This window comes from Pleurodeles waltl, chromosome 12 (assembly GCF_031143425.1).
Source record: "Pleurodeles waltl isolate 20211129_DDA chromosome 12, aPleWal1.hap1.20221129, whole genome shotgun sequence".
Taxonomy (NCBI): domain Eukaryota; kingdom Metazoa; phylum Chordata; class Amphibia; order Caudata; family Salamandridae; genus Pleurodeles; species Pleurodeles waltl.
The window spans coordinates 641,812,293-641,836,827 of NC_090451.1; the positions used below are offsets into that span (position 1 = coordinate 641,812,293).

General features: G+C 46.1%; 1 protein-coding gene across 1 annotated transcript in view; it reads left to right on the forward strand.

Moving 5' to 3' along the window:
• LOC138268489 (cytochrome P450 2J2-like) overlaps positions 1–12,628 on the forward strand; it is a 141,983-nt gene extending 129,355 nt beyond the window's left edge. Inside the window, exons 6-9 of the mRNA XM_069218196.1 lie at positions 5,841–5,982; positions 6,934–7,121; positions 7,753–7,894; positions 11,167–12,628. Coding sequence (XP_069074297.1) covers positions 5,841–5,982; positions 6,934–7,121; positions 7,753–7,894; positions 11,167–11,375 — 681 coding nt within the window. The 3' untranslated portion in view covers positions 11,376–12,628. The remainder of the gene's footprint in view (positions 1–5,840; positions 5,983–6,933; positions 7,122–7,752; positions 7,895–11,166) is intronic.
• The last annotated feature ends 11,907 nt before the right edge of the window (positions 12,629–24,535 follow it).

Sequence of the window (24,535 nt, forward strand, 5' to 3'; positions counted from 1 at the left end):
GGTGGAATCTCCTAAACTGTTCCAGTCTCCGTTTTTTAGTACTAAATTATACTTCATTCCTGTTATTAATTGTGCTAATTGTTTTTATACTTTTATTTGTGCATTTTCTCAAATACACAGTTAACAAACTGTCATAGCAGTTGGTGTAATGTATGAAGTGGGAGTATCCAGTTGACCCCTACCTTTAATTGTGCTAATTAATTGCAGTTTGGACTCCACTTGCTGAAAGCCTATATGGTACCAATGTACTTGATTAGTCATTTTGTTAAAAAAAAAAAAAAAATTGCATTTTAGGAGTGTGTGAGCCAAAGGAATGGTTAATGTGAATATTTAACTGCCCCTAAACGTAATTGCTGCTACTTTTTCTGATTCTGTATAGAACCATTTTTTTGTGTTTACCTTTTAGAATTTTCAAGTCTTTTCAAAGTCATGTTGTATATTCTGCTTAATTATTATGTCAGCTACCAGAGAATTGCACTTCTCTAGACAGCAAATTTCACCATAACTAACATGAGCTCATCCATTTCCCCATCATTATTTAGCTAAACGTACTTCCTCACCTGGTTCTTTCTCCAGTAGTTGGCACTGAGCTTTCAGTTATTCTGTTTAAAGCCCCTTCGTCCCAGCAGAATGATTTTAAGATAAACTCTAATGAGTTTGTGCTGGACTGATGTCCTTATGCACCATTTAACTATGGACCAGACATGGTTCTCCTTTAAGCTAAAAGTTATTACTATTACTTTGAAGTATTGTTATTAATCACCTTGGTTTTGATGAATAATCTAACAGCATCTACGGGTTGGTACGTCCCTAGTAGTATATTGTTTGCTATGAATGGCAGTGACAACACTTGTTTCTGTCCGACATGAAGGATCAAAAATCACCAAAGAATCTCCCAGATGTGCTACATAGATATAAACCAAGAAATGTGACGGGGTGCAGCCCTATTGTACATCTCTGTATGTGGCAATATATGTATTGTGGAAAGCAATAAGACAGTGGATTCAAGATCTAAATGCATGTGCTTTCCCAGAGTTGAAGATTAGCTTTAGTCCTATTAAGCATCCATTCACTGTGCCTATGGACTGGACCTCTTAAAATAGAGGAATGGAAATCTTGCGTTTATCAGTGTAATCTTTGAAAGCGTTAAGTGGACATGAGTTAGCTGTACCAGTTGTTTTCTAAGGTGGAGGGGGAATATGGTTATTGTGGCCCTTCACCATGCCAGCAATTTTCTATAATTAGTTTTTAGTGGCTGCTGTGAAAGACCTAGGCATTTTGTGTTCTTCACCAATTTATGTGGGTGTTTGTTAGTCTCAGCAATATAGTGTTCATGATGCTTCTGATTCTTGTGAGGATTGTTTTTGTCTTGGTTTTAATTATTTTTTGTGAAACCAGTGATGGTCATTGGATGCTGTTAGTCTTTAGGATGAGATGCAGTTCCAGGCCGCATGCCAAAATTCTGAAGGTTTAATAGTTGCTGATCCAGGGGAGAAAATTGGTGAGGATGAAACTGAGTTATTGTTGCTTAGACCTTGAAGGGGTTCCAGCTGATGGCTCCAAGTATGTGGGGTTACTGGGTGGGGATGTGGAGAAAGGTGCTAACTGTCTCTCAGCTCATATTCTGGTCAGTGGTTGGGGGACTTGCAAGTTGGGGCGGTGTGAGCTAACAAAGTTCAAAACTCAGATGCACTGGGGTATTCTGGTGTTAGTACTTTGCAAATAGGGAAAGTCTGGTAGTAGAATGCCTTTCAGTGACTTTGACCCACTCTTCATGTGTGCTGTGATGGTGAAGGTGTTAAGGTAGAGTTGTTTAGGATGGTAATCGGTTTGGATGTGTTTTTTAAGAATGTGAATAAATGGATGCAGGTAAATGGTATGTATGTATGTATGTCATATTTGTAAAGCGCATTCCGACTCACAGAGCATTGAAGCGCTAATGTAGAAGGTGAGAAAAGAGGGAGATAGCCAAAATCCAAGGAACCCACCCAAAAAACAGAGAATAGTAAGAGAAAAAATTACTTAAAAGTACAAACTGTGGTACGAAATGGGTGCTATCGGGGGAAGAGACAAGTTTTACCTAGTTTCCTGAACCTTAGGTAAGAGGGTTCTTGCCTGATATTCAAGGGAAGCGAGTTCCAACCTTTGGCAGCAGCCACGGTGAAAGCTTTATCCCCCCATTTAGCTTTATAAGTACGGGGGAACCTGAATTTGATAGGCTTTGGAGGACCTCAGGTTTCTCTTAGGAGCATGCCAACAGAGCCTGGTGGTGAGGTAGCGAGGACCGATCCCGTGAGTAGCTTTATACGTTAGACAGAGCGATTTAAAGATGATGCGCTGAGCCACCGGAAGCCAGTGTAATTGTTTGAGGCTCTCTCTGACTGATACCTGCCGTGAGAGGTTGAGAACCGCTCTAGCGGCTGCGTTCTGGGCCAATTGCAATTTGTTGATCAAGGCCTTGTCCAGATTAAGGAATAAGGCATTAAAATAATCTACTTTAAACATCACCGATGCTAAAATGGCAGAGACTCCATTCATGCTGGAGATAAGGAAAAGATTTCCTGAGCATTTTAATGAACCAGAGGCATGTCTTTAAGGTGTGGTTTACCTGATTTTTAAAGGATAAGCGATCATCAAAAAGAATGCCCAAATTCCTACTGACAGTGGTGGGGGCAGGAAGCACGCCACATTCTGAAGGCCACCAGCGTGAGCTCCATAACTATTTTCCTGGTCCGAAACAGAGAATTTAGGTTTTGGTGGCATTCATTTTAAGCCAGTTAGTCTTCATCCAATTGCTAACTGCTTGCATACAGTTGTTGAACCAGTCCGCAACCTCCTCCCATGGGTTTTTGATTGGGATGATAAGCTGAGTATCGTCTGCATAAGAGGACGGGATGAAGCCAAAGGAGTGAATCAGACTAGCCAGCGGGGCAACATACACATTAAACACAGTGGGACTCAGAGAAGATCCCTGTGGAATCCCGCAGGGTAAGAGATAAGGCGTGGATCTAAAGTCGCCACAACTTGCAGTGGTCCATCTGTTAGTAAGAAAAGATTCCAGAAGCTTAAGGGCTCGCTCTCTAATCCCTACTTGACAAAGGCGGGACGTCAATAGGTGGGGGGAGATGGTATCAAACGCCGCCGATAAATCTAATAGTACTAGGATGACCCCTTGACCTCCTTGAAATCAAGGCCGTCTCCGTACTATGCGCCTTTCTGAAACCATGTTGAGAGGCGTCAAGGGCTCCCACTTCCACTAAGAATTCAGCCAGTTCCAAATTCAAGATTTTCTCTAAAATCTTTGCCAGATAGGGAAGAAGTGCTATTGGCCATAAATTGTTTAGGTCCTGGCTGTCGCCATCTGGCTTCTTCTTAAGGGGAACCACTATGGTTTCTTTCCATAGGGAGGGATACACCCCAGATATCAGAACCTCTTGAAAGATAGGAGCTAACGCCCGAGCCATCAGGTCGGGGGCCAGTTGAAAAATAGAATGGGGGCACGGATCCAAAGGGGAACCAGACTTAATTTCTAGGATCCTCTTTCTAATACTGTCATGAGATGGGATATGGAAATCAGATAGAACTATACAGCTACCTTTGGAGTCGGTAGATACCCTAGAGGGGATTTCCGTAGAAATCTCATGAGGAGCAAAATTTGCGTGTATTTGGAGAATTTTGTTCTCAAAGTGCCTAGCAACCTTATCACAGAACTCCTGAGAATTTTCCAGATTGAATGGCCTAAGGGGAGTGGATAATGCCTTTATCTCCTTAAATAGTTCTCTAGGGGCATTTAATGCCTCCTTCACTTCGGCAATATAGAAATTAGATTTGGCCTTAAAACGCGCCGCTTTGTAAGCCTTGAGGGTGGACTTTAATGCAGCTCTTTCCTCTGGGACTGGTTTTAATTTCCACCGGCGCTCCTGTTGTCGGTACTTTCTCTGGAAAGATTTAAGTTCGCTCGTAAACCAAGGTTGACCAAGCTTCTTTCGGCTGCAAGGCCCCCCGATCTTTAGGGGAGCCAGTTGAGTCATGGCCATTTCAACCCGTTGCTGAAAACTGTCAAGCAGGGGCCGAGCTAGCTTCTTGGCTCTGTCCCAGGCCTCTTCTAAGGCCGGGAACTAACTCTTCCACTTTAATCTGCTTCCATGGCCTAAATACTTTTCTCTTCACCTCATACAGAGCAGGAAAGTGCGTTATGTCAAATTTAAAGTTTAGCAGATGATGATCCGTCCAACTTAACTGGGTATTGGTTAACACCAGCTGTAGAGAAGTACGAACAAAGACCCCATCTAATATATGTCATGCACTATGGGTAGCTGCCGAGACTCTGAGGGACCAATCCAAGGCCTCCATAAGATCTAAGAACTCCCTAACCACTGGAGTGCAGATCTCGTCAAAATTAATATTAAAATCGCCTATTATAATTGCCTTTGGGGACAAAACCATAGGTTCTATCAGCTTAACCCAAGATTGGACAAAGTTTGTAGGAGGGCCCAGCGGTCGATAAATCAATAGGCCCTCCTACAGTACTCCACTGTTCTGAGAAATCTTAAAAGCCATTGTTTCGCATGTTTCAGCGGCGGGGCCAGACCAAGCGCACACAAGAGTAGCCCTGCAGATAATAGCCAAGCCCCCACCCCTATTGTGGGGTCTATATAATCTGTAGTAGGTATACCCTGGGGGGGAGCTGCTACAAAAACCGGGTTTGATTCTGTTTGCCCCAGGTTTCTGTTAAAAATAATCAATATGGCAAGTATCAATCATCGCAGATTTCCAGTTTGTGCTTGGGGAGTGAGCAGAAATTTAACAAGGCATACTGGAACGGCTGACCGTGAGCTACCGTATTTTCCTGAGCTGCCATTCCAGACATCAGAGGCCTCCTATGCTGAGCTCTGGCCTCCTTCAAGGTTAATGGAGCTTGTACTGTCCAATTACATTCCTCACAGGTCCAAGCGCCCCGTAATCGGATGGCGCCTTCTTCTTACAGGGCATATTCTTAATCTTGATTTTGCTGCTATACTCCTGAGGGGCCGCACATTTTAAAAAATGGGCAGAATCTCTGGCTCCAGGGCCCGTTTGGGCGCAGACGGGCTTGCCTTAGGCGTGCCTTTGGTGTGCCCACTGCGCGGCCGCTCAGCTGGATTTATTTATAGCACCGGGCCAAAAGCCCGACGTCAGCTGGACCGCTAACTTGCAGTACAGAGTCTCTGATGGCTGGAAGGAGGGCTCTAACTGACCCTCACTTCCGGTGCAGGCTCTAGAATGATGCCTGGCTGAAGAGACGACAAAGAAAGGTAAAATAGCCCCAGTTAAAAAGAAATAAAAACAGCGCTCCCCAGGCAGCGTTTCCCCCACCCTAATGTAAGTATATTTAAAAAGTTGAAAATAAACTTCCCTCATGCCGCGCAAAGCAGCCGAGTGACGCGCTCTCCTTCAATGCGCGGCCACTCAGCTGGATTCATTTATGGCGCCGGGCCAAGAGCCCGACAGCTGGACCGCTAACTCGCGGTACAGAGTCTCTGATGGCCGGAAGGAGGGCTCTAACTGACCCTCACTTCCGGTGCAGGCTCTAGAATGATGCCTGGCTGAAGAGACGACAAAGAAAGGTAAAAAAGCCCCAGTTAAAAAGAAATAAAAACAGCGCTCCCCCAGGCAGTGTATCCCCCACCCTAATGTAAGTATATTTAAAAAGTTAAAAAAATTGTACATTCCTATATACATCACTGGTGTTTGAAAGTTACGTGGACCTGTGTACAAATTATAGAAAATGCTGTCTAGAGTCGGTGTCACACATGAACATACTTGTTTGTACTTCCCTTTTCCTGTATATTTGATTGTAGCAAAACTCAAATCCAGACTCCACATTCTCGTCTGAAAATCTACAAGCTTGCATTGCTGACCTCTTTGTAGCTGGGACAGACACAACTTCCACCACTCTCAGATGGGGGTTTCTGTACATGATCACCTACCCAGACATCCAAGGTAAGATATGCAAAATGATGACCTAAGGCTAATATATACAAATTGATACCTAAAATACTAGATACACAATAACAGTCTGTGTGTGAAGTTGGCACAATATCTTTTATGCAACGTTAAGGGTGACTGCCTTCTGATGATGATCTGACTTCTAAAGTGAATAGCAGCAGAGAATTTAGAAGAACCTTAACAGGGATAATGGGGAAAAAAGCAAGGCTGGTTTCTGACTTTAACAGAAATCTGCACAAGCCAGGGTTTTAAAACTCTAAGTACAGGGTAAATTGAAAAGGTAGTAGCAGTCGGGAAATGGACAGTCAAGGACCAGAAGAGGAAAATGAAAAGGAGACAGATTTGTTCTTGCATAACGATGACTGCATTGGGAGATTCTAGGGGTGTGTAGTGCTCCAAGCAAATGACATGACATGCTGTTGTATATTACCATTCCTCTTCTTACCTGACATGAAATGAGAGTTCACTGGTCTGAAAAGTAATGCTAAGCCTCAAGGTTATGACAGGAAGGAAGATCCTTTTGAGCCCTTTCTTTGGATTGAGTGCATCCATGGTATCCTTCATCCTGTAAAAAAACTGACCATAACTTGGGGAATTATGTTGGTCCAATGTACTAAATATAGTGCTGAGGGTAGTTAAGTAGGATCTGAGGCATGAGGTTGAGATACACATTGGAGGATCTTTGTTGTCTCATTGTTTTGGAAAGGCAGGTGATTTGCGTGGGAGGAGTCTGATTCATTGGCAGAGCTGTGTTTATTCTGTATTAGCAATGCAGTGCCAAAGGTACAGTTTGGAATATTGGTAGCATGTCTCAGTTTGTTTGGTCGTAGGACTCCTCACCATATGCCACCATATTCACAGATGTGGGAGGCAATTAAGGGGTGTTGATAACACCACTATCACTGAGCTTGCCTTCTCTTCTCTACCTCACATCTCTGATGCTAGTCCGGTGCCAGCAGGAGATCGAGCAAGTGGTGGGCTGGGACCGCCTGCCTGCCTGGGATGATCGGCTCCAGATGCCCTACGTGGAGGCTACTATCAATGAAATTCTGCGCTTTGGGAACATCAGCCCTGCTGGAGTTTTCAGAGAAGTCACCAAGGACACCACTCTCCGAGGGTACCACCTGACCAAAGTGAGTACCCAGAAAATGACTGAAGCCAATCTCCGGTTCAAGAGAACTAAGTAGGTAAAGCTAAAAAGGAAGTGAATTAGATTTGGTACCCTAAGAAAGATACACTGAATTCCTAAATACGTGCCACTACATGAAGATTTACAAGCTAGATCATTTACATTTAAGCAAACCCCTGGGTCCCTGCATGCCATTGTAACCAAATCAACAGCACCTGTTTTCCCACTTGTGCTCTGTAAACATACCTGTAGACGTGCCTTAAACTATGAAGTGAGTATTGGCACATTAGTTATAGCTTAGGCCTACAATGCTTCCTTGCAATTGTTTTATCATCTGAGTCAAAGTGATAGAGAAAGTGTAATAGGTTGAAAGTGACATTGTAACTAGAGTCATAATGTAAAATAAAAAACTGGGTGATGCTGTAAGATGAGGTATTTCACATTATGCTCCACAGGTAATGATTTAATCCCACCAGTGTGCATGCTGTCTCTTGGATGTTCTTCAGTTGCACTGATTCTCTCCAATCCCCTGGTTCTTTTTGTATGTCATCCCAGGTTTGTTCCACAGTTTTCTTAAGGTTGCATCCTCTACACCTGAGATTTTGTTTAATGCCTTTCATTTCATCTTCGTTCAGGGCACCTCTGTGATCTCTAACATGACCTCCCTTTTCTTCGACCCTTTGGTGTGGAAAGACCCCAATCACTTCAACCCCCAGAACTTCCTAAACGAGCAAGGACAATTTGAGAAGCCAGAATCTATGATCCCTTTTTCTGCAGGTGAGTCAACTCTGGAAGTTTTTGGGTGGGAATTTTATTTTGTAGGCTTCCAGCCTCAGACATTATGTGCTTTAGGTGACTAGGGAACCTAACTGGTTGATGTTGAATGGGAGCATGGACAGTCTACCTATAAGATGTGGGGACTTCTGTACAAATTTAGAGGTGCCTTACGAGGTAGCAAGATCCTCATACGTCCACATTGATAACTTTACCTGCTTCAAGTGCTACACACTTGCAGCAGATCATCTTAGGATTTTTGGCGTTTCTCTTTGTTAAAGCATCTGAGATTTTCTGTTTCACCTGTGCCCTTTTTATTTCTGTGACTTAATTTATTGTTATGCTCATCCACTGCCTCTGTATTGGCTTTCCCTTGTGTAATGTCTGAAATTCGGAATTATTTTTACCTGTCTGCATCTCTTTCTCTGGGGATCTGCATCCTGTAGCCTGCTGCCCACACTTGTCTGTAAGGTTTTTAAGATCTCAGAAATATCTTCAGTGACAAAGAATATAGTACATTTTGCTCCACAAAATATTGCCTGATTTAGGCACCCAGGCAGGTGAAAGATGCCACCTTTGCTTCACAACTGAACAAGGTTTTGAAGTCCACATATAGCCATATTCTAAGACATTGTGTGCCAGAGTGATAGGTTGAACTGCCTTGGGTCTGGGTATCTCGTGTGGCCTTGAATCTGTGTGAGAAGATCCGTTCTGAGAATAAATGTGCTTGTGGGGGATGATGAACATCTCCAGAAACATGGAGTACCAGGATTGTCAGGCCCTCCTGAGGCCACTAGGGTGAGTGTCAGAGATGTTTGTAGCATTTTTTGACCACATAAGAGAGGTGTGGGAGAGGCTGAAAACTGCAGGCAAAGATCTCTGACCAATTTATTCAGAGTACATTGCACATGGACTCTGGGTGTGAGCACCCAGAGGCAAAGTTTGATCATTTTGTGTTATTGGGGGTGTCTGTTTACGGGTTTCCCCACCACTGGAAGTATACCTTTGCAGAACTTGAGGGCAGAGTTCTATCTAGTGGACATGTTGATACATCCTGCTGAGCGGGTCTGCAAAAGTTGTTGTCCTCTTCTAGGAATATGTCTTGGCAGATCGCACAAAGCCACATCCTCTGTGCTAGTGCTGAGAGCTGGGGAGAGTGTGTGCCACCCTTCTTCTATTGGTAGAACATGTCTGTCATGTTGTCCGTCTTGATAAGGGCTACCTTCCATCTAATGACACAGAAGAAGTCATTGAGGGCTATTTGTATGGTTAGCACTTATAGCTAATTGATGTGGTAGCTGTATTGTTGAGGAAGCCACATTCCCTGTAGTCATGTCCTCAAGATGTGTTCCCAAGGTTTTGAGAGATGTGTCTGTGGTGATGGTCACATGTGAAATGATGCATGAGCCAAGGTCTGCCCAGCAACAATTTGTTATTGTTCCCCATTGCAGCACATTGTGAGTGTTGGCCTTTATTAACACCAGATTTCCCCAGTGACCCTCTGCTTGTGACCACTGAGCCGCAAAGCAGTCTTGTAGGAGGCTCAGAGAGAGCCTTGAATATAGGGTACAATAACGATACATAAGGCCATCATCCCTAGGCGGTACATCATAGTTCAGACTGCGCATTGATGATTGAGCTGCAGAAGAGTCAGCAGCTTCTGAAATGCCAAGAATCTTTGTTGTTTGGGGGTAGACTTTCCCCTGTAACTGTGGTTAACAGATCCCTAGAAGTGTTGAATCTGTTGAGGTTGTAGGTGGAACTTGGTGGCATTTATGATAAACTGCAAGCAGGGAAAGTGCTGCCGGAGGGCAGCCATGGCAGTGCTGCCTGCTGCCGCTCTTGATCAGCCAGTCATTTAGATATGGGAGGATGTGAGTGGCTCCATTTTGTAGATGTGCAGCCACCACTGCCAGGCACTTTGAAATACCCATAGCACTGCAGTGACCCCAAAATAGACCACTTTGAATTGGAAATGTCTACTTAACTGAAAGTGAAGATATCACCGATGACAGTGTGAATGGCTATGTGAAAGTAGGCATCTTTGTGGTCAAGCACTGGCATGTAGTTATCCAGTTGGATCAATGGAGAGACATCCTAGGGAGTTGTCATACGCAAGTGTTGCCAAAGGATTTGTTTGTTTAGAGGCCTGAGGTCTAGAATAAGCCCAAAGGAGCACTCCTATTGGGGAATAAGGAAGTATAGGTGGGGGCACGGTCTCTGCAGCGCTCGTAGCACTTCCTCTGGGAGGACATGCTGAAGACGTGTGTGGCTATTATTTTGGGAGGGGTAGTGACAGCTACTAGGCTGTAGGTGGAACCCTCTGTGTGATCTGATCTCGTCCCAACTTGGGAGGAAAACTTTTATTCTGCCTCCAACCCATGATGTGTGATCAGGAGGATGAAATAAGGCAACTCACTGCAGTGGAAGATATTTACTGGAGCCACCTCTGCCCTCACCTTTGATGTTGATCCTATAGACAACTCTGGTGTAGCCCATACCAGCCTGCAGGTAGAAAGCCTGCTGCTGTCTTTGATAGGATTACTGCTTGTTAGGTGAGGTGGATTTAGCTCTGCCCCTGAGCTGTTGCTTCCAAAGGGAGCCCTTAAGCGGAAGAATTTTCGGGGCATCCATGGATTTTGAAATGTGTCTGTCCTTATTTATCTTTCCAAGCTTCTCATCAAAGTTGGGACCAAAGGGATGCTCGCTGTTATATGAGATGTTGAGGAGATGGTGCTGGATTTCAGGTTTGAACCCAGAGATTCAGGAACCAGGTGTATCACCTGAGTATGTCACTGGTATTAATGCCTCAAGAAGCTGTGCTCGCAGTGTCCGAGATGTCCTTGCCCTCGGCACTGTTTCTTCCCCCTTCTCCTATAATCTTCTGCGAGATGTTTGGCAAGTTCCTGCATCACCGCTCATTGGGACCTGTGTTATCTGGAGAGGGGTCCAGCAAATTTGCCTACACGTCAGTACATGGCTGCCTGCTATGCAATTACTCTCTTCCTCACAAATTTAAACATTTTGTCTCTGCCAGTGATGCATGTGCTTAGCATTCAAGTGCAGACCACAGCCACCTAGCTCTGTAAAAAGAAACACAAAGAAAAAAATAATATGCTATTTCTTGTTTCTTTTTGCTCGGTGTTATTCCTTATAGACATCTTGTTCTGTTTTCCCTACTCATGCCCTGCTCCTGGTGTCCTTGTTTTTTGGGTTCTGTTGTGTGATGAGATTTTGTATCTGGAATTCTTCTCATGCCCAGTTTCTTGTTGTAGGTCAGCGGGTGTGCCCAGGGGAGCAGCTCGCCCGGATGGAACTCTTCATGTTCTTCACCAGCCTACTCCAGAATCTGGACATCTTTCTTGATGACAAAGAGCGCCGTCCTGATTTCTCTTACACAAGCGGCCTTGTGCGTGCCCCCCATCCCTACAAGCTGAGCTGTCAGACACGGCCACAGTCATTTATGCAAAATGCAGAGAAGTAATCCCTTAGCGTGATACCTCAATCTGCCCATCCCAGTTATACAAGAACGTAACTGTAAATATATTTCTAGCGCCAATTGCTTCTCCTTTGCCTCAAGTGTCCTTTGCAGGAATAATTTCCAACATAACTCTAGACCTATCAGTAGCTGAGACACATCTAGGGCCAAGAAGGCCGTATCTGCAAGGCACAATGTATAACCCAGCTGGATGTAATACAAAAAAGGCAATAGACTGAAAGGCTTGAAAGAAATATTCAAATTGTAACAATAAAAGAAACTAGAAATCATTAAGACCAAGTATATGATGTGTTCTTAGGAACACATTAATGACACAGAACTGAGGGACTTGTGCATTACTGGTCAGGGCGCAATAGAGTTGGCGTTTCTGCGCTCTGACTGAACTGCAATATGGCCTTCATTTGCAATGCATATCATGTCCTGATCAGCATCATCTCAAAATATGGAATCCCAGAGGTCGAAAAGCCTCCTACTTGATAAGTAGGAGACAGCAGGCATTTGTGGCACCGGATGAATGCTTGTGAATGCTGGAATGAAGGTCTGCAAGCAGCAGCAGTTCTGTATTTCAAGCGTTTCTAGTCATGGTTTCTAGAGGTGCAGGGATCCCAAGGGGATGGCTTTCCCTTTGCTAACCAGTTATCATCCCAACTCAGAGGCAGGTAACAGAATGGTTTGTGACCACAGTTGACTCATAAAGAGAAGGGCAATGTCTCTTAAATGCTTAAATGCCCTCTCCTATTTGCAATTGGAAAGGGTCTTAAAAACACTTTTGTGAGTCATAATTCGATTTGCAAACAGGCTTTAGTGCATTATATTAAGGTGTTTTGTATTCACAAATCCTGTGTTTTTTGCAGATCTCAGACTTCTTGACTACAAAATACTTTTGTAAGTTAAGCCCCTAGAGACCCTGTTGCCACCTATAACATATTACCTATGAGCTGGGCCCCTCAGTTGTGAGATGAGTTTTGTTTCTGTCTCAAAATTTTCTGATCACCTTTTGTTTTTTAAGTTTCTAGTTGTTCCGTACAGGTTTCTATGCATCTTTATGGACCTTGATTTCTATAGTGATATCCTCTGTTGGATTGTTCCAGCACTGCCTAGATTAGAATGGGATCTTTATATTTCAGGATGTTGAGGGTGCAACTATAGTTGCCTAAAAGCATTTGGTCAGTTGCCTTCTCACCACCACTAGCTAATAATATTCCTTGTTTGGCATTAATAAAGCTTGGGAAGCATCACTGTGTGTCCCTTGTCTACTCACCGCCTTACATCATCCCTACAATTTGGTGAAGAGTGTCTCTAAGTATGGTGGAAAAACTTCTAAATGGGTCAGCAGAGAAGACTGTGGCAAGTGCACACAAATGGAAGACCAACCTGTGTATATGACCAAGTACTTCATTGGGCAATGATTAGGTAGTAGCAATTATTGGAGGAACTAGAAGATGGATCTACAATGCATTGCGTGATGACACAGGAGCCACCTAATGCAGTCTACTAAATACAATTCCAAATACTTGTCGCAGGGAGAAACACTTAAAAGGACGGAGATCACACCAAGAAAAAGTAATTTTGGGCGCTGCAGAGAATGGCATTTTTGGAAAGAACAATGATAGTTGAATTTTTTGTGTAAATGCCACAAGCTCTACAGAAGCATTTTTAGGTGTGTCAACTCATCATCCAGAAACCTGCAATTTGTCAAATTTACTTTGCATTAGTGATGCAGGGCATGAACAAATGATCACATATTGCATTGTACCGGGGTGGATCTTGGGCAAATCCCACAAAGAGTTGATGTAAGTGGAAACAATGAGTGAATTTCCACTTCTGGCAATGGTGGATATGGCACAGATACTCTATATGTATTTAGAAATATCTACAAATGGCTGACGATCCCATGATTCCCAAAGGACCCGATCCCAGTAAGGCTTGGGTAGGCAGCGGTGACGCTCTCATCCAATCACTTGTTTTTCACTCCAGAGTGTTCCTGTAGTTGTTCTGGCTCGCAAAGGGCCTTATTACGATTTTGGCAGACGGAAAAGCCTGTCTGCCTAAATCCTGACCAGGAGGTTGCCGCCATTGTGGCTGCCTCCCCGCCGGGCCCATTACGAGTTTCCAACTGGGTCAGCAGGAAAGGGCCTACAGCATTGTCTCAGGCTCGTAATCGACATAAATAACACCTTAAACTCACATTTCTCATACAACACGCAAAGATGCTATGTGAAGATAGCCCTATCTCTCTCCTGATCACCACACCACACTCAATCCATACTTTACATCTATGAAGGTAACAGCATCCCTCGGGTCATTACTCATGACACCAAAACTCTCCTTTTATAGTCCACACAATATCCTACACCCTTCACACCAAACATGCCCTAAGGAGCAGTAAGCTACCCTTCTAAGAAAGCTCTTTGTATTGCAAAATACTAATGACCCCGCAGTAGAGAGATTATTATCTCTGTTGCGGTACCATAGATCTGTCTCCTTTGTCAATGCCTAAGGTAACGAGCACACTAAGGACTCAGACACCCCCCTCTGTCGCTGTTCCCTTTCAAGGCAAGGTTGCTACTTCCTAATTAATGGTTATACCTCTTTATGCCACTTACTTGGACATTTCCACCCACAACAGTAATAAATAACACAAGTGTGTGGGGTGGAGCAACTCAAAGAAAAGTGAAAAACTCTGGGCCTTATTAAGATATTGGTGGACGAGTTGCTCCATCACAACGGTGATGGATATCCCTCCGCCTAAATCTAAATCCCATAGGATTTAAAGGGGTTTAGATTTGGGTCGACTGGATATGAGTCACCGTTGTGACAGAGTAACTTATCCGCCAATGTCTAAATCAGGCCCTTTGTTTCTTAAATATCTAGAATACAGGATTTTTCACTGGTAGAGAGGCTAAACACTTATACAACCGAACCAGCAGAAGGGCGAGCCTTACTTCAAAAGGTCACAAGAAAAGAGCCAATCAATCTACAAACTATGTACAATTGTATCCATCCTTTGAGATAAACATCCACTTCATGACCTCCCCATCCATCAAAACGAAATGGAGCAGATTGGAAAAATGCTGCAGTGTGCACCAGCATCCTTGCAATGTTCACTGTCTGCAAAGCAGACAGTGAACACTGTGACGTTGCTGGCCAGGGGGGCTCCCTGCACCCATTCTCCGCCAGCCTTTTCGTGGCGGTGCTACCCCCAAGAAATCGCTGGTGGAGAACGAAGTCATAATCCCCTGGGCAGCGCTGCCCTGGCAGATTGAGACTGCTTGGACCACCAGACTGCCGGGATGACTAATCCTGGCAGTCCGACCGTGTTGCAACTGCTGTGGTCGTAATGTGGCGGTGGACCGCCGCATTGGCAGCAGTCCCACCACCACCGCAAACCTTTGTAATCAGGCCCAAAGTGTTTTGTCTATGTGTGTATGTCCTACCTGTTTACTGGTTTTTACATTGGTGTTGACACTGATATTTGGATCAGGGTCTTTATTTGGAATGACAGAATTATGACCTTGAGATGTATCAAGGATGTTTTTACAGACATTTTGTCTAAATATTTATATTTTAGGCCGGGTTTAGGGTGAGAAATCTTCCTACAACATGTAAGAGGTATAATTTTATAACTGAGTGCTCTCTGTGTGGGGACACTTTATGGATTTAGCATAGCACCCCACTACTTGTAGATTAGGTTGATCTATCCCTGAAGAATTGTCATAGATCTTTAAAGGCTAAACAGGCAAGAAACATGTCGACCTTTTAGGTGAACATAGGGGGACAAAATTTCCCAACATATTCCCGCTTTGTCTTTTATTTTTAACAGGGACCCTCCCAGTAAAGTATCCTCAGAGGGATACCCCAGGTAATTTTATCCTCTTGTTTACCAATCAATGGATTCAGTCAATATTGACTTTCTGATGGATACCTCAGACTCTTGATGGCACACACAGAAAGAAAAGCTTTCAGGCAAAAAGCCCCTGTAGAGGGCCCTGTAGGGCCTTGCAGTGCCGGCCCAACGGGGAGCTAGCCCAGTGATAAAACATGCCACCGCTTGGCGTGGGTGAGGGCTTTTCCTCCGAAAATGGTGTTAACCTGAATCATTTTTAGGAACAGCAGACTGTTTTTTAACCTCTTCTGTGCCTGTGCCTTGGACGAGATCATCTCGTCCATGGCACAGGGGAACTTGGGGGCGCGCTAGCGCGCCCCCGTGCACCCCCCTCCCCCCCCAAGTCGGCGATGGAAGGGGAAGACCTTCCCCTTCCACCCCCGACCCCCCCCACCCCCCCCTGTTCCCTTTGAAGTCCCTCCGAGGGTTTCAAAAGCCGGATTGCTTGCAATCCGGCTTTTGAAACCCCACTAGACACCAGGGATTTTTTTTTTTTTCATTGAAATTGACAAAAGGGAGCGACCCCTTGGGCAAGGGTCGCTCCCAGGGGGGGCATTTTTTTGAAAAGGCCTTTTCTGCCCCCCCTGGGGGCAGAAACCTCTAGGCACCAGGGACCATTTGTTTTTTTTTTTGTTTCATTTTTTTTTATTGAGGTGGGGAGCGACCCCTTAGGCAAGGGTCGCTCCCCTTGGGGGGAAATTATATTTTGGCCATTTCTGCCCCCCTTGGGGGCAGATTGGCCTATTTTGATGAGGCCAATCTGCCCCCAAGGGGGGTAGAAACCACTAGACACCAGGGATTTTTTTTTTTTTTTATTGTTATTGACAAAAGGGAGCGACCACTTGGGCAAGGGTCGCTCCCAGGGGGGGCATATTTTCGGGAAGGCCTTTTCTGCCCCCCCTGGGGGCAGATCGGCCTACTATTAGGCCGATCTGCCCCCGGGCACCAGGGACCTTTTTTTTTTTTTTTTGTTTCATTTTTTTATTTTTTGGTGGCGAGCGACCCCTTAGGCAAGGGTCGCTCCCCTTGGGGGAAAATTATATTTTGGCCATTTCTGCCCCCCTTGGGGGCAGATTGGCCTATTTTGATGAGGCCAATCTGCCCCCAAGGGGGGTAGAAACCACTAGACACCAGGGATTTTTTTTCTTTGCGTGAATTTGACGCAAAGGGAGCGACCCCTTAGGCAAGGGTCGCTCCCTGGGGGGGAGGGCAATTTATTTTAGGCCATTTCTGCCCCCCCTGGGGGCAGTTCGGCCTATTATTAGAAACCTCTAGGCGCCAGGGGAATCTTTCTTTTTTTTCATTTTTTTTTTTTTTTAGAGATGGGGAGCGACCCATCAGGCAAAAGTCGCTCCCCTGGGGGACAAATTGTATTTAGGCCATTTCTGCCCCCCTTGGGGGCAGATTGGCTGAGTTTAGGTCAACCTGCCCCCAAGGGGGCAGAAACCACTAGGCACCGGGGATTTGTTTTTTGGTGCCAATGTCACGCAGAGGGAGCGACCCCGTAGGCAAGGGTCGCTCCCGGCGGGGGAGGGTGGGGGTTGGGGGGGCAAATTTATTTTAGGGCATTTCTGCCCCCCCCCCTGGGGCCGGCTGAGCTACAGGCCAAACACCACAGGTAGGCACCTTGCAAAAAACACCTCTGTTTTCTGTGAAAAAATATGTTGTGTCCACGTTGTGTTTTGGGCCATTACCTTTTGTGGGCGCTAGGCCTACCCACAGAAGTGATGTACCATTTTTATCGAGAGACTTAGGGGAACGCTGGGTGGAAGGAAATTTGTGGCTCCTCTCAGATTCCAGAACTTTCTGTCACCGAAATTAGAGGAAAAAGTGTTTTTTGGGCCAAATTTTGATGTTTGCAAAGGATTCTGGGTAACATAACCTGGTCAGAGCCCCGCAAGTCACCCCATCTTGGATTCCCCTGGGTTTCTAGTTTTCAAAAATGCACTGGTTTGCTAGGTTTCCTCAGGTGTCGGCTGAGCTACAGGCCAAAATCCACAGGTAGGCACTGCTTTTTATAAAAAAATGTGATGTGTCCACGTTGTGTTTTGGGCCCTTTCCTTTCGTGGGCGCTAGTCCTACCCACACAAGTGAGGTATCATTTTTATCGGGAGACTTGGGGGAACGCTGGGTAGAAGGACATTTGTGGCTCCTCTCAGATTCCAGAACTTTCTGCCACAGAAATGTGAGTAACATGTGTATTTTTAGCCAAATTTTGAGGTTTGCAAAGGATTCTGGGTAACAGAACCTGGTCCGAGCCCCGCAAGTCACCCCTCCTTGGATTCCCCTAGGTCTCTAGTTTTCAGAAATGCACAGGTTTGGTAGGTTTCCCTAGGTGCCGGCTGAGCTAGAGGCCAAAATCTACAGGTAGGCACTTCGCAAAAAACACCTCTGTTTTTTTCCAAAATTTAGGATGTGTCCACGTTGCGCTTTGGGGTGTTTCCTGTCGCCGGCGCTAGGCCTACCCACGCAAGTGAGGTATCATTTTTATCGGGAGACTTGGGGGAACGCTGGGTGGAAGGAAATTTGTAGCTCCTCTCAGATTCCAGAACTTTCTGCCACAGAAATGTGAGGGACATGTGTTTTTTTAGCCAAATTTTGAGGTTTGCAAAGGATTCTGGGTAACAGAACCTGGTCCGAGCCCCGCAAGTCACCCCTCCTTGGATTCCCCTAGGTCTCTAGTTTTCAGAAATGCACAGGTTTGGTAGGTTTCCCTAGGTGCCGGCTGAGCTAGAGGCCAAAATCTACAGGTAGGCACTTCGCAAAAAACACCTCTGTTTTTTTCCAAAATTTAGGATGTGTCCACGTTGCGCTTTGGGGTGTTTCCTGTCGCGGGCGCTAGGCCTACCCACGCAAGTGAGGTATCATTTTTATCGGGAGACTTGGGGGAACATAGATTAGCAAAACAAGTGCTATTGCCCCTTGTCTTTCTCTACATTTTTTCCTTCCAAATATAGGAGAGTGTGTAAAAAAGACATCTATTTGAGAAATTCCCTATAATTCACATGCTTGTATGGTCACCCCGGAATTCAGAGATGTGCAAATAACCACTGCTCCTCAGCACCTTATCTTGTGCCCTTTTTGGAAATGCAAAGGTTTTCTTGATAGCAATTTTTTACTCTTTATATTTCAGCAAATGAATTGCTGTATACCCGGTATAGAATGAAAACGCACTGCAGGGTGCAGCTCATTTATTGGCTCTGGGTTCCTCGGGCTCTTGATGAACCTACAAGCCCTATATATCCCCGCAACCAGAGGAGTCCAGCAGACGTAACGGTATATTGCTTTCCATAATCTGACATTGCAGGGAAAAGTTACAGAGTAAAACATAGAGAAAAATTGATGTTTTTTTCACCTCAATTTCAATATCTTTCTTTTTCAGCTGTTATTTTCTGTAGGAAACCCTTGTAGGATCTACACAAATGACCCCTTGCTGAATTCAGAATTTTGTCTACTTTTCAGAAATGGTTAGGTTTCTGGGATCCAGCATTGGTTTCATGCCCATTCCTGTCACTGACTGGAAGGAGGCTGAAAGCACCAAAAATTGCAAAAATGGGGTATGCCCCAGTAAAATGCCAAAATTGTGTTGAAAAATTGGGTTTTCTGATTCAGGTCTGCCTGTTCCTGAAAGCTAGGAAGCTGCTGAGTTTAGCACTACAAACCCTTTGTTGATGCCATTTTCGGGGGGAAATCCACAAGCCTTCTTCTGCAGCCACTTTTTCCATTTTTTAAAAAAAAAACGAAATTTTCACTGTATTTTGGCCAATTTCTTGGCCTCCTTCAGGGGAACCCACAAAGTCTGGGTACCTTTAGAATCCCTAGGATGTTGGAAAAAAAGGACGCAAATTTGGCTTGGTTAGCTTATGTGGACAAAAAGTTATGAGGGCCTAAGCGCGAACTGCCCCAAATAGGCAAAAAAAGGCCTGGCACAGGAGGGGGAAAAGGCCTGGCAGCGAAGGGGTTAATATTATATGTTTGGAGAGTGTGTGCTGGACTTTAGTTACTCCCAGTCCCCCTATTTTATGTTCATGACAACAAAAAGAAATGCCTGAAAATAAGTCCTTCGTATTGACAGCTTTTAGCAAAATTAAAACAAGCATACTGAACATAGGGTTATGCAACTCTTGCATTTGTACCTTGACAACATATCAGGAAAGTTTAAAGTGGTTTCGTTTTCTCAGTGAATATTACGAACCACTACAGTGAGTGCTAATAGCTCAATTAATGAAACAAAATAAGTCACCTGCCTTGATTCTGGCCAGGAATAAATTGTTCATCCTTATTTGAGTGTGTACTAAATGTTTTCTACAGCAACAAACTAAGGATTATACTTTTTCAAAGGTCGGAAGGACAACCACCTATTTTGCCTCCCAAAGCTTTAAAAGCAGTGTCAGGTCCCATTCAGAAGGCTTCAGGGCTAGCAGGGGCTTCTGAGCCACAGCCCGGGGAGTTTAGGCCTTTTACCACTGCTGTCCTCTGGGGAGCCCTACTGTGGCTCTGCAAACTGGGCCAAGCACAGTGGTTTCAGCAACTGACTCTCTGTAGTAGCGTAGGAGAGCAGTCACAGACTTCTCAGGGATGTTGGTGTGGGAGTACTCAGAGTCAGAAATCAATGTTACCCCCCCCCCCCCAGCAGCGCAGTGAAGTCAATGCGCAGCCCAGGGCTTCTCTTTGTTGAAAGTACTTTATTATTTAAAAAAAACAGAATTCCTCTACACATTTAATCATGCATGAATACCCGATTCACGGATACAAGTCTTTGTGCTCTCTGTCTGCTGAGTAGGCCTTTATCTGGCTCTATTGGGACCCTCCCCTCACACTGGGACCCTCCCTGTTGTAGGTTTGGAATCTAACGGTCAGCTATATGGGTACAGCCCATGCCCTCTTTGTTATCTGCAGCACTACAGTAATATTCCCTCAGGTCTAGGCCCCTTTCATTTCTCAACTAATTCGTGGTTGCATGGTGCACCTGGTTTCGGGTGTCCTGCAGCAGCAGAATCTCACTAGCAGCAGGTGTGAGACTTCAAGCAGCACATGGTAGTCCAGCAGCAGTGTGGGAGAAGCTCAGCCCACCTGCGGCAGCAGGATCTTCAGCAGGCAAGCAGGAGCCTCCAGACAGTACACAACAATCATCCCAGGAGTACGTGTCAGCTACAGCTCAGCACATCGGTCACAGAGGCTAGAGGCAGGTGCTGAGGCATCTGTTGGTGGCCCTCTTCTAGGTGGCTGCACTCTCAGGATACCTCGCTGAATACTTAGGGGGTCATTACGACCCTGGCGGCCGGCGGTATGTTGGCGGTAACACCGCCAACAGGCTGGCGGTGCTCTGCCAGCAATTATGACCGTGGCGGAATTGCCACGGCCATACCGACGGCCCCTCCATTATACCGCCAGGATTCCGCCTGGCGGTCATATGAGTCCCCGACCGCCGGGCCTGTCCGTGGCGGTACACACCGCCATTGAAAGGCCGGCGGTAAGGGGACTTGGGGTGCCCCTGCACTTGGCATGGGCAGTGCAGGGGCCCCCAGGCATAGCCCCGTCGCGCATTTCACTGCCTGAATTTTGGGCAGTGAAATGCGCGACAGGTGCTACTGCACCCGCTGCACATCAGCATTGCTGCTGGCTCTATTACGAGCCGGCTGCAATGTTGATGTGACATTTCCGCTGGCCCAGCGGAAATGTCATAATAGGGAGACATGAATACCGCCGGAAATGGCGGTATTCTGTCTCCCGCGGCCTCAGCGGTCATTTGAAAAGACCACTGAGGTCGTAATGACCCCCTAAGTGTTCAGTTCTGATGTATACTTCTCATCGTAGATTTCTCACCTTGTGAATAATTCCCATGCATCACACTGTATTTGAAAACTTGTAGAGCAGTTCCCCTTCACATCGTTAGACGGAGGTGTCTGGCTTCACACCAATGTCATTCCACTCCAGAAGTGAGCTGAGCTGCATCTTAGCACCACCCATGCACATTCATGTCTGTTCCTTACTTTCTGTGCCTTTCTGCATGGTCAGACACTGATCTGGAGTTTCTCCCTGGTATTTGAACAGATTAATCACAGAAATGTCATCCAGTGGGCAAGAAAAATGTCACAACCTAAAACCACAGGGTTTAAACCGTGCAGAGACTGTCAGATGTATCTGGCAGACCCCCATGAAGTAAGTGTGTGTGTGTGTGGTGTGTGGTGTGTCGGACCACGACTCCAAAGTCTATGATGAACCGGAAAGCCATACAAAAATGTGCAGCCAAACTCTATAATGTCAAACACAGTAAGGATCTGCACAGTGCCCTGTCGAATTCAAAAGGAAGATCCTATTCTAGCTCCGTAAGTCATTTCCTGTGGCAGATTGTTATCTCGGTCGAAGGCTTCTGGTGAGTAAAACAAAAAAATCCCAGAATCGGCCTCTTTCTGCCACTCTCAAACTCCAGAGAGGGTGCAAGGGTGTCACTATGCCTCCAGGTCTTGCTCCTGATCTACATTGGAGAGATTCCTAGGATGGTCATCATGTGTTTCTAGGTCTGTCGGGGACATCGCAACAAGTAGTTTTCAGGGAGGCTAAACTGTGTTTTCTCAAGACTTTATTCGCTCCATCTGGCATACCTTCAGGTTTCAAGGATCCACATGGACCTTAAGTCGGACATCCACTGGAGGATCTGCCCTCGGTGCCATCTGTGGCCTTTGGACCAGTTTCCAAATCAGCACTGGCTCTGGTGCCTGCTTTGGCTCAGGTGCCATCTGCTGCTCCACTCCTACTCGCATCAACACTACTGACACCGGATGAGGATATACACCCTCTTGTGCTAGCTGAAATGAATAGGCCATGACCTCAACCAACATGGCTCTCAGGCTGACCTACAATTGCCAACCATGGATGTGAAAACTAGTGTATTGACTGAAGTTTTTCAACTTGGGCAGGTTCTCACTGAGCCATTGTTACCATTTAATAAGGCAATTACTGACATCCTTTTGGGCCCAAACGCTAAGCCCTGTTCAGGGCCACTGGTTAAATTAACAGAATGCATGTCGGCATCGCCCTGCACCTGGTGATCCTGCTTTCCTAAGAAGGCATCCAACTCCAGAAAGTTTGATGATACAAGCGTCCACCAGCAGGGTCAACACTAATGCCCTCCCTACCGCTCCTCCCAATTATTAGTACCAGCGAATAGACATTTACATGATAAAAAAATTTCTCCACGAAATTCGTGCTGAGATCCGTAAATGGCAACTGTCTCCTTGGCCATTACGCCGATGCCCTTTGGGATACAGTGGCTTAAGTTTTACCAGCTGTTCCATATGATCTTCGAGTGTCTCTTACACATGTGATTGAGGCAGTCGCGATATGGCACAATCTGTGATATGCTCAGGAGTGGATGTGACTGATTGTAATGTGTCATGGGTGCCAGTGAGGCCCATTCAGTACCATCCCTGAATGAGGTCTGTGGACTTCTGCGGGGGCGTCCAGGCAACTCTAATGGGTATGCCCTTTGAGGCCGCTAACCTTTTTGGTGACAGAGCAGACTTGGGCCCTCATTCTAACTTTGCCGCCCGCCAAAGTTACCCCGTCGAAAGACCGCGGGGGTCATTTCGACTTTCCCGCTGGGCCGGCGGGCGACCGCCAAAAGGGCGCCCGCCGGCCCAGCGGGAAAGACCCTGCAACAATGAAGCCGGCTGGAGCAGTGGCACCCGTCGCAAATTTCACTGTCTGCAAACCAGACAGTGAAAATCTTAATGGGGCCCCCAGGGGCCCCACGACACCCGTTCCCGCCATCCTGTTCCTGGCAGTAAAAACCGCCAGGAACAGGATGGCGGGAAGGGGGTCGGAATCCCCATGGCGGCGCTGCAAGCAGCGCCGCCATGGGGGATTCTCTGGGCCAGGGGTAATCCGGCGGGAAACCGCCGGATCCCCTTTTCTGACCGCGGCTTTACCGCCGCGGTCAGAATGGCCCTGGAAGCACCGCTAGCCTGTTGCCGGTGCTTCCGTTGCCCTCCACCCTGGCGGTCAGAGACCGCCAGGGTTGGAATGAGGGCCTTGGTCTTGAAGCATTTCATGGAGAGTAGAGCCATGGCAAGTTGTGTGGGCCTTTCTTCTCCCACTAGGTAATTCTGTGGCTACAATAAAGTATTCTTCATCTGTTAACGCTTGACTCCTCCTCCAGACCAACAGTCTTTTCAATTCTTCCATGGAAGACGCTCTCAAAGACAACAGGTACAGCAAGGACAATGTGTTAATCACGCATCCAGCAGCCCCAACCCCAAAACCTCTTTAGTATGTTCTTGCCAGCACAAAGCAACCATGTCGGAGGCAGGACCCGATATGCAGGCCATCACGGCAGGCAAGTGGTTCCTCCAACTGTCCGTTGGTGCTATTCTTTTCTTCCCAGCCCTGCCTTCTACCATCTTCAAAGCGGCTGACTGAGGAATATATGTCCATCTTATGGCAGGAAGCGCAGGCCCTTTTGGCCAAAGTGACCATAGAGAGGGTTCCAGCCTCGGAAGTAGAAAGTTACTTTTGCTAATTAATTGTGCCAAAGAAAGACAGAGGCCATTGTCCTGTTTTAGATCTTCACCCTCACAATTCATCCCTGTGGAAGAACAAATCAAGATGCTTACCTTAGCCCAGGTCCTGTCTACCCTAAACCCCGGAAGCTTGATGGTGGCTTTTGGACCTGCAGGACTTTAATTTTCACATCCTCGTTCTGCGGGCCCACAGACACCACCTGCGGTTCATGGTAGGCCAAGAGCATTTTCAGTGTGCAGTGTTCCCCTTAGGCCTCACCAGTGCCCTATAGTGATGGCTGTGGTTTCAGCACACCTTCGGAGGTTAAGGGTACCAGTCTTCCCAGCCTCAATGACTAGCTGGTTAAGGCAAGATGGCCCCAGACAATCATCAAACACCGCCAGATGACTGCAAACCTTCTCACATGCTTGGGGTTCATTATCAAGATGCGGTTGTCCTACTCAAGCCCTTTGCAGATGCTGTCATTTATCATAGCTTTTCTATATATCGTGGAGCTTCGTGCCTTTCCCCGGGAATGAAGAGCTCTGGACATTGAAGCTATGATTCTGATGTTCTGTGAAGCCCTGGTAAAAAATGTGTTTGAACGGTGCCGATACAATGGCGCAATTGGCAGTGCTGCGGTCACAAGTGCACTTACAGGACACATGGGGAACCAGCAGGTGCTTATACAAGCTTCAGTCATGTCCACTGTAGGAAGCTGGCCTGGTGTGTGGTACTTAAACCTTATAGCAGGTCC